Source organism: Poecilia reticulata, linkage group LG19, assembly GCF_000633615.1.
Source record: "Poecilia reticulata strain Guanapo linkage group LG19, Guppy_female_1.0+MT, whole genome shotgun sequence".
NCBI lineage: Eukaryota > Metazoa > Chordata > Actinopteri > Cyprinodontiformes > Poeciliidae > Poecilia > Poecilia reticulata.
Window position 1 is genome coordinate 21,165,560 of NC_024349.1, and position 15,919 is coordinate 21,181,478.

General features: G+C 39.1%; 1 protein-coding gene across 5 annotated transcripts in view; it reads left to right on the forward strand.

The window, feature by feature from the left end:
- Positions 1-15,919, forward strand: part of myocd (myocardin) — a 73,856-nt gene that overhangs the window by 12,924 nt on the left and 45,013 nt on the right. For 2 of the 5 annotated variants that reach the window (XM_008437731.2, XM_008437737.2), the window contains exon 1: positions 4,600-5,147. In XM_008437731.2, the coding sequence (XP_008435953.1) occupies positions 4,988-5,147 (160 nt within the window). In that variant the 5' untranslated portion in view covers positions 4,600-4,987. Of the gene's footprint in view, positions 1-3,922; positions 3,958-4,598; positions 5,148-15,919 lie in introns of those variants that run through there. The other 3 variants (XM_008437732.1, XM_008437733.2, XM_008437735.2) reach the window with 3 other exon arrangements.

Here is a 15,919-nt window from a genome sequence, read left to right on the forward strand (position 1 = left end):
GGAGTCATAATCTTCTCATTTTCAGATAATAAACTGAACGGCATGGTGTGAGATCTGCCCCGTCCAATTTAATAACCCCATCTGATTCGGGAAACGGGAGAAGTGACACTGTAGAACCTCACAGGGACCGGCTCACATGGGATTTGTTGGCTGGTTCTGTTGTGGGAAGAATTTCGAGATCTGACGCTATCATCCGCTGGAAATGGAAACTGATCTGGGAGTTCATTAAGCTTTCCATTATTGTCGGTAATGTGAACTGTAGATATGAGCGAGGACAAATGAGAGACGGCATGAAATGGCCTTTTCCTTGAGACTCAGTTGAGCATTTTCAGTTTTGTGTAACGCGCAGACTGTTTTCATCAGCTACTGCATGTTCTACACTATTGTAGATGCATTTACATAAGGGTACAATATGTAGACCTGTCACAATAACAAATTGTGCTAGACTTTAAATTACCCCAAAAGTTATTGCAATAAATCATGACGATGTTTTCTGGAGACCATTTTCCAGTAATATATTGGTAACAGCAGAATAATGTAAGTACACCGTCTCAAAAATTAATGAACTTTAACTTCAAATAAATATTTAACATTAGAACCTGGATGGGGCTGGTTTTATTTAGGGATTGCAAAGTAAATGGAAGCTGTATTAATATGCAAACCACACTTTTCACATTTTTATTTTTATAAGTGAAAAATCTGACACAATATTGTGGTCATTCATGTTGGTCTAGCTCATAAACACCTAATAAAAACACTGTGGCTGTAAAGTCACAAAATGTAAAAAAGTGCAAGAGACGTGAATACTTTTTGAAGGTGCGCAAACTGTTAAAAACAACCTGCTACGACGATTTCAGTCAGATGTGTAAAATCAAATGTTATTAAGCAGAAAACAAGAAGGAGTTATCATAATTAGCTCAGCTGGAGGCTTTACTTTACCGGACTGATTGCAACATAAATTCACAATCTTCCGTTGGAAATCCTGGACCAACCCCAAGTTAAATATTACAGGCCTTGTACCTTTGGCTTAGTGTCAACTCAGCTGGTGGCCGCTTTCGAATGATAAAAAAAAAAAAAAACACACAGCTGAAAAGTGTGAGGGCAGAGGGAAAGACACAAAACGGAAAGAAAACATACCAGATGTGACTCCTCAAATGAATAATTTGTCAATGAAAGAGCGCAGGGCAGATGAAGGGATCAGCTAAAGGCTAAACGTTCAAAACTACAAACAGACAGCGCTTTGTCATTCAGTGTGAAATATAGCCTTCACTAGTCGCGACATGAAACAAAAATCTAGATTAAAGTATCCTGCTTATGAATTATGTAATGCCACTGTGAACACACAAGCCTTCTATAATAGGAAGTAGACTACTACAGCCCGCCTCTGGGACTTTGTAATTTAAAAGCACTTCTTGCATATTTCAACCAGTATGTAACTGTCAGAAGAATACGATGAGATAACCTCGTTGTTTATGGCTCCAGAAATGCTTTTAATCTCATTTTGTTCTTTAATTACGTGGCGGAAGAGTCCGACTGACCTTTCCATAGCGCCTCACGTCCGTGTGATGCTAGTGACGAACTCTGGGATGTCTGTAGGCCGGTGGCAAGCAGACAAAATAATGGCCTCATTTCTGTGGAAAAGTCAAAGTCAAAAAGTCTATAAGCAGGGAGAATTAAAAAGCTGTATTTGAATTAGTGGTGGGACACGGCTAAAATGTTTAACCACAGGGTTCATTAATCATATTTCAACAAAAAGTTATGTCCAAAGTGCAATTATGCTTATTCACCTTTCAAGTGTTTCAGGAAACCCTGGTCATTCTCCACTGTGGATGCTAGCATTAGCGAACAAAGATATTTATTGATATTTAAGTTACTCAGTCATCAGATTGAAACAAAGTGCTATTACACATCTTCATCTTTCAAGTGTTTCAGGAACTCCTGATCATCCATGCAACTTATTTTGAAAAATACCTTTTCACAACTATGAACGCTAGCATTCGCATTGGGGACGTCTGTGCTGCTGCAACACTTTTTATGTTAACGTGCTATTTTTGGCCTGAATAGTTTTGATGATATACAAACTTTTAGTACAACTTGAATGCAACACTCATCTTTTCCAGCGTCCCAACAAAACAAAACAAAAATTAACCCCCAACGGGCTGAGAGAAGCTGTTCTGTTGTCCATCGCTGTTGTTTGCGGATGTTGCTTGTGTGTCAAATTTACAGACGTACCAGAAACGTAGTGTGGAGGTTCCTGCTCAGGTCTTTTGCATGTAAAAAAATAAAAATAAAAAATGCGATAACTTAAAGTGTTAATTCCATGTTATTCACAGAAACATCATCAGAAATACAAAAAGGAGGCACCATTGCCATGGATTAAAGTACCACCATGACCGACGTGCCAAAATTCATGCTTTTGTGACATTCCACTAGTAAGATCTGGGAGCAATTATTTAAACTCTACCGCGTAATAAAGATTAACATCCCCATCATCAAGAAAATATAGGGCAGGCTGTGAACTCAAGCAGATAAGCGACTGCCTGTTCTCCCAGCCACCCCTTAATCTGCGAGTCATTAAAGACGCAGGCAGATAATGCAGAAAGCATTCAGGCCAATCGGAGAGAATCAACGGGAGGACAACTCTTTATAGGAATCTGCTATCAGCTCATCTTGATGGAGCTCCTAATGCCATGTGTCCACGTGTCTTGGCTCGCATTGTGTTGACTCTGAAACGCAGAGCACCATTCACAAGATAGCATCAGATTATAAACCTGACTCTTTTGAAGACAGGCTAGGTTACTTTTTCCTGTCTTTTTTTTCCCTCCCTCCTCAGATGCACGCTTCTGCCTCTGAGTCACACAACGAAGCAGCTTTTTTTTTTTTATTCCCCCTCAGTCAGTCTAGTGTCACATAAAAAAAAAAGGAGATTCACTGATAACTTGTTGTGCTCTGAGCTAATGTGAAACACCAAGCTGAACTTGGGTGTCTTTGAGGCAATGTTTTCCTTCGCCTATCTCTTTGCCTATTTCAAGTCCCCTGTGGTATAAATTGTCAGAGCGAACCCTATCTGCCTCTGGGTGGGCTTTCAAAGCCGGCCCATCAGTTAAGGCTTCAGTAAAGAGGTTCCTCCTGATGCGACGAGGAAGAGTCCCAGTCGTTTCTGGCCTTTTAACAGGCTGATTTACTGTAACTGTTGTCTGCATTCGGAGGTAAATGCATGGGTTTGTTATTTTTCGCCAAGGCCAGTGTTTATGTACAGTATGCTGTGGAACCCGGTTTTGTTCTTTCAGGCACACAGCATGTAATCTATGTGTCAAGATATCGTGTGAGTAGACGCAGTGCATTCAGGGACGTTTCCTCGAAGATGTGAGTCCAATCCCACAAGACTAACCGGGACATGATCTTCTGAGAAGCAACATTTAATAAGTCAGGTTTAAAGCTCTAAAAAAAATGTGCTTGAGCACCTGCCCTTTTTGCTCCTTGCCCCCAAGTGCCCTTTTAGTCAATTTGTTTTATTTTTTTTGTATTATTATTTTTCTAAGCCCTCTTGTGACACATAACATGTACTAAAATTATTATTATTATTATTTTATTTTTTATTTTTTTGTACAACATAATAAGCCCTCTGGTCACCTTGTTACCTTTGACCTTTTGCCCGTGACGCACGACGCAGTTGCCTCTCGCGCAGTGAGATGAGGCGGCTAACTGGAGCTCAACGTAGCGAGCGTTCCAGATTACAGAACAGCTTTTGGTGAAAAAAAAACAAAACAAACGTTTTTGGTGAATAAAGTGGAGTAGACTTGCTACTTGTCAGATGACGGAAAACGTTGAACGTATCGTTTCTGCTTCAGCACAGAGTAGCGGTTTAAGCAGAGAGGTAATGAAATACAACAGACACTAACAGGCCTCTGCGTCTGCCTTTCTCTGAAGAACCACGGAGCGGGAGGAGACAGCCAGGTGAGGAGAAACTGTTCTTATCTATCGATTCAGTATTTTTATCATACAGACATTAGGCTGTTGTTGTTGCGCTATTAGCTAGCTGATAGCTAACGACTTTGCTAGCAAAGCAAGATAACTAAAAGCTTCTTCCCTGTATCGTTAATGATATCAGTCATTCTTCAGTATCGCTTATGCAATAGGGGCACATCGCCCGTCCAACACCGATCATCTCCATAATGGATATATGTCCGATCTTCTAATTTCCTTTGCTGCATAATGTACATTTCATTTATTCTGGCGTTAGGTAAATGTATCTTAAAGGAAAATAACACTTAAATAAAAGTCCAACAAGGATATTCATTTAGAATTTAAAATAACTCACCCTGAATTACCATGATAGATATAATGAATGTAATAAAAGTGTGTCATTAATGAAGGGGGGAAAAAATCTCAACCCAGACTTTAAGTGAGTTTAGGGTCTGGTTCGCAGAGTATAAAGTTACATTTTTTTTGTGCCATAATTTGAGAGCACACATTTTCAGTCTTTTATTCTCAAAACTTTTAATACTTGTGCTTACATTTTTATTTTTAAAGCAGGACTTCAGGACTTAAAACTTGTAATGCTTGTGCCCAAAATGTTTGCTCTCTTAACTCCAGCTGGTTAAGAGATGCACACATATGGCTGAATGTGAGTTTGAAATAGGATCATAAACATCCAGCCACACGCCGGCGTCTGCCTGAGCCGAGACGGGCCTCCGAAACATGAAATGTGGAAAACATGTTGTGTTCTGTAAACACTGACTTGGCTTTATTCCAGCTTTTAGTGTCAATGAAAGAGTTTTCACATTTCCCCATTCACGTGCTTGTGATGTTTTTGCGCTTATTTAAACTTGTTGTTTAACTGTAACAGCTAACCGAGGCCGTGGTTAAGAGTCGCTTGTACGTGGCCCCCGGTCTGCCGAGCGTTCGCTTTCACGGTATCTTTCTCTCTGCTGAAGGGAGGTGACCCAAGAAGAAATGTCATCCGCTGGGGAGTGAAGGGGGAGCCATGAACACTGTGAAATGCTCAGAGGTCTGCAACGACACTCCACGGGACAGACGGCATCCCGGTCTCCCACAGAGGGCCACACATGCTGGCAGAGAAGCTGGACGGCAGACGGACAGGCCAAGCCACAGACCCAGGAAACAGACAAGCGAAGGCAAAAATGGTGAGTTCAATTATATTTCAAAATTTTCCGAAGTTCAAGCAAATACAAAATTTGTGATGGATTTTTTAAAATATTTTTTTTAGCTTTTCTGAGATATGCTAACATGAAGTTGGGCAGAGTAGAAGATAACTCCACTTTGACTAACTTGCTTCTTCAAAGGGTGTTTTCGTGTCTGGTAGACTCAGTTTGATTGGGGAGAAAAATTGCAACGTTTGTTGCATTTTCAGCTGCTGTGTTTCGCTTTCACACTGCACTGTGTCAGGCAAGCCAAACCCTTTGAGCAAGCTGTTCACCTCCTCTCCTGTGGAGGCGCTGCACTAAGAAGGAAACTACATAAAAACCTGTGAAGAAGACATGAGCGCAACTTCCTTCTTCACGAAATGGAAACAAAAATGGAGTGGAGTTTAGTGGCTCAACACGAGCCACTTACCGCGCTAATGCTAGTTAGCCCCAAACAAAGACAAATAAGTTCAAACATATTGCTACTGCAAAATAAAATCTTATCTTAGAAAACAATTAGAGGAACCTATCCAGTAGGAATACCACATGACAACCGACAATAGCATATACCTTGGTACAATATGAGGCAGACGTGATGGTTGCCTGAGTCTTGTGTTACTTAGTTGAAAACCTGAACTTAAACCCAAACCTGAGGAGTTTCTCACTCTTGACAAATACGTAATTACATTTTCTAAAATGAGACAGAGTTGAATAATCAGACAGTGTTCATATTGCACCACTTCTACTGAGTATACATAGGTCAACAGGTTTACAACAGTAGGATGCGTGCAGAACGCCGTCACCTTACATTGCCTCGTTAAGAGGAAGCCGTTAAGTGTTGAGTTCATGTACCTTGTAAAATCAAAAATTCCTACCCAAAGCATATTGAGGCTGAAGATTTCTCAGTTTGATTCAACAACATCTGCCTGTTTACCTTTGAAAATGAATGAAAGAGTCGGAGCGCCGCAATTAGTGCAGAAAGGATTTAAGTCTCGCTCGTTTTCCAAATCCCGTTTACGTACCTCAAACTTTTTTTTTTTTTCTCCATCGAATCCCTCTGAAGACTAATCCACGCTGAAATATCTCCTTTTCAGCATCACAGCCCAATTCAACCTGACTCAAATGCCACTCGCATGACAGCGCCGGAGGTGGAAACATTTGCGGAATCCTGTGTTTTGAATCGATATTTTTAGTCCCATGTATGCACACGGGCTCTCAAAATAGCTGAAACAACAGAGGGTTTCTTTACTGCAGCTGAAGCCCTACAAAGTTTTCCATGATGTCATGTGTGGCGAGGGAGTAAGGGTAACAGAAGACAGCGATGGACATAAAGTGTAATCTCCTCAATTTCATCCTGTCGTTTTATCCAGTGGTTTGGAGGTGGGAGGGCGTAAGAGAAACAAACAAGAGAAGGGTTGCATGACAACACAACAGTTTTCAAACAGCAGTAAATGAGATAACTCTTACTGACGCGGTGACCTCCTCATCATTAGTTGCAGAATGCAACATTTTGAGCAAACCTAATGGTCATTATCCGGTTTAATGTCGTCATCTCGTAGCTGTCCACCAGAGCCTGAGGGATTTCACACAGTAATGTGTTTTTTATAAGTCGATAACGGAAGGCTATACATCCTGTGATTCTCAATTTAAACTAAGTAAATATAATATAAAAAAGATATTTGTGACAACTCCTGGGGGAGTTTTGCTTTTTCTTACTGTGTAAATTATTAAAATTCAAATCCACTACACGGTTGATGCTTATGTTTTCTAATGCAAATATTTTTTGTTTTAAGGAACAAGAAGATATTAAGTTTAGAATCTAATATCTATCTTTAAAGAGAAAAATCTAAAACCAGAAAGAGGAATTGTATTGTTTCCCCCTTCTAAAGTATAGCTGGCTTATGTTATGCTAAACATTACGTTGGTGAATGGAAGCAGTTGGAAGTCTCACTTTTTTTTTTGCACAAAATCACAAGTTTTATTTGAGAAGGTTTACCTGAAAAATTGTGTGGTAGTTATCAAAAATATTTTTAAAATTAAAATACTAACAGTTAGTATTCTGTTTGACCCGACAAACTTTAAGCTAATCCAAATTTCAGCTATACTATACATATCATACATATATAGTTAAAAACCAGATGTTTGCATACACTATATAACCAATACAACATTTTTGTCTGGTATTAAGTAGTTCTAAATTTTTCCTGCTTTAGCTCACGTGATTATTGCCAACAACATTTGTATTTGTTACATTTCAGAACAAACACAATCGTTTGTTTTTTTCAAATTAAGAGTCGTATTCACTGAAGGTTTGAGGTTTCAAATAATATGAATTGTGAAGACCCAAATGCAGCAAGGCAAGTAAACGATCAAAGTAGAAGTGTTTGCAGTGGGTAGTAAGTTATTCAGATATTATATCATACTTTTTTGTTGGGTTTGTGAGACACTAAAGCTTGCAGTGTTTAAATCATAATCACAGCTTTCCCAAATTGTTTAGAGGCAAAGTATTCTCAGTGCATGCAAACTAAATTTAAAGAAAGTAATAAAAAATGTCTAAAAAGATTATCTTGGATTATTCTGGTATTTTGCAAAGAAAAATTATTTTGGTAATCTTGACTGAGCTAAAACACAAAAATTTGATTTAATGTCAGAGCCTGAGAAAGAAATGGGTTATCTTTTGGTAAATTGTCTATAAACATCTGTAGGAATTAGAACTTTACCTCTTTAGACATCAGTGGATGTTTTGCAGTGACAAAGATAATTAAAAGGCAAAAATCAAGCTAAAATGGTGCATTTTAAAATTTGGGTAACTTTATGCTCACAAACACTACAGTCTGTCACCTCCATGATGTGTCTGATTGAACGATCTATCGTCATTAAGGCATGAACTGTAGAGTGTCCTCATCCCCCACTCTTTGGGTTCTTCCTCCACGTAGAACCAAGCGTATAGTTTTATTTTATTATTATTTTAGAATCTTGGTGCAAAAAGCGAAGTACTTTTAGTAGATGAGGAGAAATAAAAATGTTGCACATGGCTTCCTGCATGTGGCGCGAAGGTGTTCTGAAGATTTGATTTGTCACGCCGCTGGACAGTTGTCAGGTGTTTCTTTATTTGGAAGAGTTTTTTTCTATACAACATTTGTTAGTGCCATGATGAACAGCGGCTTTCAAAAAGTGTTCCAGTGTGGATTTATTTCCACAACACAACTCTGTGTGTTTGCATCGCCGTTCAGCTTGAGACGCTTAAGACCACAATCCATCTAACGCTGGTTTACAGTCTGGGCAATGCAGAGGAGTGGCAGGTTTGGCCTAAAGCCCAACGTCAGTACCCGGGATCCCACCAAGGTGATGATGTTTCCTCCCGCTCGTTCTTCAGAAATCTCCGTGGTTACCATAGTCTGATAATAAACGGCTTCATATAAAACTGAAAAATACTTTTTTTTTCTCTCTTTTGGATCAACTTCTTGAATTGCGAATGCACATTAGAAGAAAGCGTCTCCATTGAGAGAGACCACACGATGGCATCATTAACACAATTTTGCCATCAGAGGTGTTACTGCTGAATCGCTGCCCACTTAGCCTTTTTTGTGGAGTGGAGACGGGTTTCTAATAAATCTGCTACTTTGTAGTTTATGGTTTTACATTGATGTGCCGTGTAGGAGGGTTAAGATTTTTCTCCAGCATCAAGTTAAGTCTTGATGGCAATGATTAGTCAGTTCTGCCCTGTCCAATGCCTCACAAAGGAATTCATGCCCATTAAAATTTTTCCCATTTTTACACACAATAATTACAAATTTTAGTGTACTTCCATTACCTCTCTTATGCCGAGTCAAAACTCAGGAGTGGAATAGTGTCTAGAAACACTTTTTGCTGCAATTACAGCTGTAAATCTTTGGATTATATCTAACAGTTTTGGCCATTTAGAGACAAAATTTTATTAATTCTTTGCAAAATTGCAGAAGCTCAGTGTGACTGGATAAAAATCCATCCACTTGTTTATCCTTGCAAAGTCATGGGAAGGCTGATTTCTTTCTCCAGCCGTCATTGGGCAAGAGGTGTGGTAAACCCTGGAAAGGCTGCCAGTCCATCACAAAGCTGGAGAAAAACCTTTTCGGTAAAATTAAGTTATGGAATTATGTCATCCTAACACATACTTATATTTATGTAAACCATTCCATCGTACCTGTGGCGATATACTTAAGAATCATCCAACAGCACAATGACCTCTTAGGACTTTATCAGGCTTTTTTGACCATGTTTTGTTCCTTTCATCTTGCCATCATCTCCCTCTCCCAGCTTAAGAAATGCATCTCCATAACGTGTGTTGCTTCCCAATGTGTCCGATGTGTTTAGTAGTTTTACATGTAGCCCAAAAATCTGGAAGGAAAAAAAGTATTACCATCTAACCAGAACTCCTGCCTGCATGTGCTTATTGTGTGGTTTGAGGAAAACTATGTTAGCTTAGCTTAACTTCGCCTGGCTTAGCCACACATTTGAACTGACACCAGATGTGTGAATTAGTCATACTAGGTAAGCTATTAAAGGCTTTTTGAAAAAGGGACCACTTGCAAACAATACGTGTTCCAAGACCTTTCTCTTGCCACTACTCCAGCTTTTTTTCAGTGGACCTCAAACACTTATTCTATTGACCGATTCTCACACATGAGCTGTGAATCTCTGCAGCTCCTCCAGAGTTATCATGGGCCTCTTGGCTGCCCGCTTCTGATTAATAACCTCAATCCTTGTCCTGTCCTTTCAGTTAGATGGACATCTTGGTGAGTTGTTCAAGGCTTTTGTTTTGAAGTATTTTACTACAGCCTAACCCTGCTTTAAGCTTCTCCACAACGTTCTCCCTGACTGGTCTGCTGTGTTCCTTTGTCTTTTTAAAGCTGTTTATTCACTCCATCTCTAGAGGAAATGGACAAGATTGGGGTATTGGAGTAAAGAGCTGAATACAAATGCATGCTACACGTTTCAAGATGATTTTATAAAGAAAACATTGAGTCTGTCTTTCTAAATCTTAGTAAAACTCACTTAAGTTTACGGTTGTAGGTTGATAAAACGTGTAAAAGTTAAAGGGGTGTGTGAATGGACAGCACTTGCATCTTTTTTTCCATCTTTTTTTCTGGGCTGAGTAGGGGATTGACCAGCTAGCACATTTCAGTAAAAAAATTAAAAAAAGCTTCAAATGACTCTTCAGGTCATAAATAAGCAGCCAGGAACCAGAGATGTCTCTTGCTAAACTTTCACTGACTTCAGCGTTGCAACCCACATTCACCTGACATAAAACTCAGCGGCGCTCTTTCGCTCAGCGAGACGAACGCGATGCCTGCTTGGCAGCTGACGGCTCTCCAACACRAAGCGTTAAAAGAGCCTGGACTCTTTCCTGCACCAGCTGGGTGGATTCCGTGCTGATTGGACGTACGGGGAGCGGGAGGGAGGAAGACTACGCTCATCTGGAGGATATTAGCCAGCGACGCTGATGGACGTGATCAGCCCCAACGCTTGATCTTTTCATGTAGTTTAACATCAACCTCTCCAGTCTTGTTGTTTATGTAGCGCTGTGTCCTTAAGCTGACTGATGTATCCCCATCAGAGATAATTAACTTTGCTCTCTTATTAGAGATTGTGTGTCAGTGTAATGGCTTTCATGGCTGCAGTTAAGATTCAGACTTTGAGAACAGCATGAAAAAGGACTGAAATGAATGTAATGAACAGATATTACTCCAGATACGATAAGTGCTGCATGTTCTTGTTTGCTTTGCCGTCTAAATGACCAAAAAAGCATTTTCAACAGAGCTGCCAGGAGTTCTGTCTGAACCACTATCTGCCTGAAGCATCAACGCCATAACAAAGAAAAATCGTACTATTCTGTTAGTCTTAGGCAACAGGTGCCGATGCTTTTTTTTTTTTTTTTAACCAGTCCGCTGTTGTTTTTAGCTCCTAATTCATCCATGAAATTACTCAGATGTTCATTCATCACCCGAGCAAAGCCGAAAGCGGTAGACACACGGACCAGATCCAGTTGATAGATAGGACGTTTCTGAAGGCGATTATTACCTCAGCGCGCACGAGCGGTAAACAGATTTATTATTTATCCGAACCACACCGCGTAAGGTGATGAAAAACGTAAAGAAAGGTGGGGTGGACGGGGTGGTAAGGCATGAAATAGTTGCTTGTATTTCAGAGGAGAACAACAACAAAAAAAATATGCGAGCTGTGTTTGGAGTGCCGACCCAAGATTGTAATTGGTTTCATATTTAGGTTTGCTACAGTAAAAACCTACTGACAGCTATACAGGGGTACTGCAAAGTCAGACAAATAAATGATTCTGTTGCCTTTGCTGCAAAAATGCTGCGCAGCTGCTCCTGCCAACTGACTGGACATCGTTTCTTTTTTTTTTTTTTTATTCTTTTATTTTAATTTTTACTTCTTTTTTTCCCCCTCTCAAAGCTTTGAAAAATCCGTCTGCACCGGCCAAGAGCTGTTCACCTAACTGGAATGTACAGTTAAAAATTGCTTTGCAGCTAATATAAATACAGAACAGGACTGTTGCAGCAGGAGAGCAGGTCTTAGTCACTGCTTCATCCAGGGAAGTAAAAACACGCTCGTGTTGTGTTGATACATTCCTGGGTTTGCATATTCTGTTGCTGTCCTCCATTACCGACAAGTGATTAAAAAGATGAAGTCACCTGCAGGAGTGTATCACGATCAGCGACGGCATGTGTGCCCCAAACGTTAAAAATGCTCACTTTAGACACCACTGGAATGGAAAAATAAATTGTTTTAAATTTAAATACTTGTTCCTCTGTTGGGAAATTCAGGTTTAAGGATGGAATGACTTGAGTGTCAGTATTAATCAAGTGTCTAATCAACATTTTATTTTAAAAAAATGTATGGCAGAAGTGTACGACAAACTATTGCAGTAATACTAGGAAATAATAAAAATATATGAAAACTTATTACGAGAGTAGCCATAATATCATGAGATAAAGAATAAAGTCCCAAGAAGTTGTTCAAGAATAAAGTCATAACGTTGCGAGAAGTCGCATGAGAATTAAGTCGGAATATTACGAGAAGTCGTACGAGAATAAAGTTGTAACATTATGAGAAGTCGTATGAGAATTAAGTCATAATCTTACGAGAAGTCGTAAAGTTACGAGAAGCTGTACGAGAATAAAATCGGAATGTTATGACTTTATTTGACTTTATTCTTGCACAGCTTCTCGTAATTTTATTTTCATTTTCTTAGTGTGGCCTTAATAATCTGTCATAAAAGAGCAATGTTTTTTTTGTGATAGTAGGGGAGCAGAGGATGTTTGGAATACCTACAGTCTTATTATAAGACCCAACACTACCTTCCTATGGATCTACTAACCTAACTTTTGTAAAACTAACTGGTTTGTATCCTAACTTTCCTTTAAACTTTTGCAAAACATCACTGCCAATATCCGTATGCTGTTTGTTCACTAACCTCTAACAAACTTGGATTTATCCTGAGATTAAATAACACACAGATGGATTCTGTGTACTGATTTGGTGACCTCTGAATGTAAGTCGTTGAATTGGGTTTTATTTAGGGAAATATGACTAAAGGGGCTTGCAATAGATGCAAACTTTACAAATTTTTATTTGCAAGAAAAAAACGTATTTTTTTAAAACTACTCCACAACAATGCTCTACTAAAATCCCCCCAAAATACATTGAATTATTAGGCTATAAGGTGCAAAAAAAAAAAAAACTTGAATAATTTAAACCGTTAAAAGAAAGGGTGGGAAAGAAAACAGCGGCGCTATCTCTCCTCAGAGAGATCAGCGAATCAGGTCATCGCCGTGCGATTTAGCACTCTAAAGTTACACGGACGGCGGTCTAATCTGCGGTCGCCTGTAATTATTCCTTCATCAGCTGTTAGTCAGAGTGATAAAGACCATGTCGGATTATCTTTCTCCAAAACTCCGGAAAAGATGAGGTCATTGCATCCACTTGGATATTTTTAGGGGGCCGGGGAGCTCTGACGGTGGCGTACTAAAACAAAACGCTTCGAAATTCAATTAAGGAACCACTCAGCCACAGTGACCCGACAATAACCCGGAGTTACTCTAAAACAAAGGCTCTGCCGGCCAGCCACCGTGCCGCCTCACATGTGGTTTGGGGGAAGAGCTGCGCTTAGAACCACAGATTCTCAGGGGCTGCCGGGATTAATGAAGAGTTTCTTTTTCCAGGTGTTGTATTGTGGATACAAGAGCTTTTTGGGCAGCGGGCTATTTTTTTTCTTCTTCTTCTTCTTCTTCTTCTTCACAGTAGAAATGAAAACAGTAACACAGACCTGATCCAGGCCGTGGCTTAGATGCGAGCACATTCCAGGCCTAAAAGAAGAGCAGGAGAGACAGGTCGGGATCATTCTCGGATATCAATCACACGCCGCACACTTCTGTCCGGGTCTCTGGAACGGGAGAACGAGGAACATCTCCAAAGTTTTCACATCCCTTTCCAGCCTTGTAATTCCGCTATCTAACACCCTGATGAAAATAAATATGAGTAAAAGGCCCACCTTAATCCATTCTGTCGTTTTTTACATATTGTTCTATCGTTTTCGGCACTTCTTGAGACTGTTTGTCATGTTCTATTGCTTTCGTTGGCCCGGTCCGAAGCTGCAACATGGGTTTTAGATTAGGAGTAAAACACAAAATGTGTCGGCTTCGCTTTTGGACAGCAACAAAAATGTGCCATTGCAAAAGAAATTACTGCAAACCCCTAAACCTTTACAGCTGAGGTTTTGGCATCGCGGTCAGCTTTGATAAATTTTCCATTATTCATTTTTAGTTTGGTGTATTTGTGTAACCACAAAGCGCACTTGTTCACTTTAAAAATAAGATGACTAATATCAAAATGTTTACAATTCAGTTCAATCCAACTAGCTGTAGCTTGGCAAAGAGCAAGTGAGAGGGTGATTGACAGCGCTAAGACCCTCCCATTGCTTCTGATTGGTTGTTTCTGTAGTTGTTGCTGGGAGCACAGAGAGAAGGTAGAGGATTTTATTTTGTTTCTTTTTTTTTCCACAGGTCATCCATCCACCTTATGTTATACTGTCATAACATAATGATAATTTTGTTGTGATGAATATCTTTTAATAAGTTACATACTGCACTTTTAGCTTTTGATTGCATTTCATGAGCATAAAGAATTGGTTGAGAAAGATCTTAAGGAGTAATCTGGTTAGGGTTTCAGATAAGTAAATAGATGAATAAATATAAATAAATTAGACGACAACAGTCGAAATCTTGATTATAAGTCTATAAAATATTAAATATATATTTTCCTCTGCTGCAGCTCAGCTCATAACCCACGCACCGTCTCAGTTTGTTGTTTTTGGGGAGCAGTTAGACATTTAAGCTCCAGATTTCCAAACCTGGGTAACTCAAACCAAAGTAGTTATGGCTAAAAAGCACCTCTGGCCAGACAATAAGCTGTATATTTAATTTTGGGAATTAACTTTCTCTTCAGCTGTCTTGACGTTGCACTTAAACCAAAACTACCTTTAACGAGATTTGACAACGAACTTTGCAGCCTTATTTTTTTCCCCTCCTTTACTAATTTTTAAATAACTGCCTTAAAGTACGACTTTTCCGTAATGTTTGTCATTCCAATTGTCTTCCTACAACCTCGCACTGTTCGACGTTTTACTTCTGTCTTCGCTCCTCGGCACTCATATTCTTTATTGTTAGAACTATGAAAGAACATCTTGGAACACAATGTGCCCAACATATAAACCGTTTCTACAGTTTCATATATTTATAGTTGATATTAATAAAGTCCAGTGCGCACTGATTCCATTTTGAGCTTCTCCATGAGTATCATTTGTCAGATTAAAAGTGCATTTTGAAAGTAACCTTTAAGCAGGTATTAAACATACTTTTTCATTACGTCCAGATTTCTGTTGTTAAAATTGGATTTTATTGCTCTGATATAATATTCTACTTGAAATGTCATGTTTTCATTAACTGTAAGCAGAAAACGGTCATAATTGACAGAAATAAAGGCTTTCAAACAGCCATCTGTGCGTGGTTAATCCATATAATGTTTCGCTTTGTGAAATGAGTGGAATTTTTCAATAATCCAATTTATTGAAGCAGTGTGACGCTAATGTAATAAAATGGAAATTAAAATACCAGATTTTTTTTTTTTTTTTTTACACAATGCAAAAGATGATCTAGATCATTTATACCAGGATCAGTATCATCAGTCTGTTTGAGCGTCCATTCATCCAATAAGTTGCATTTTAAGAGGCAAAGAGAATTACACTAGGGTTTATTTACCTCTACTTTTCATAAAATGTGCGTTTATCAAGCAAAACGTCTGGTAATTTCACATTGGTCAAGATGTGCAGATTATTCCCGGATCTATGCCAATGCAGTTTTGTGCATTTGCATAGATCCCTATTACATCCCTGATGTAATGGGGATATAAATCCCTATTACAGGACCCAGAGCTTTCCTTGCTTGATTTATTTTTTAAACCACTGTTGTGCCCCTTCACTGCAAAAACACAAAATCTTACCAAGTATTTTTGCCTAATTTCTAGTGCAAATATTGTAGTACACTTGAAACAAGACCAAATTAGCTTGCGAGTAAATTTTATGCAATATATAGCAGCTTATTTTGTATCAGTCATTCCAGAATATTGATAAAAGTTCTTATTCCACTTGCAGATTTTTCCACTTATTACACAGAAAAATGCTTGTTATAAGTGGGGAAAAAATCTGACAGTAGAAC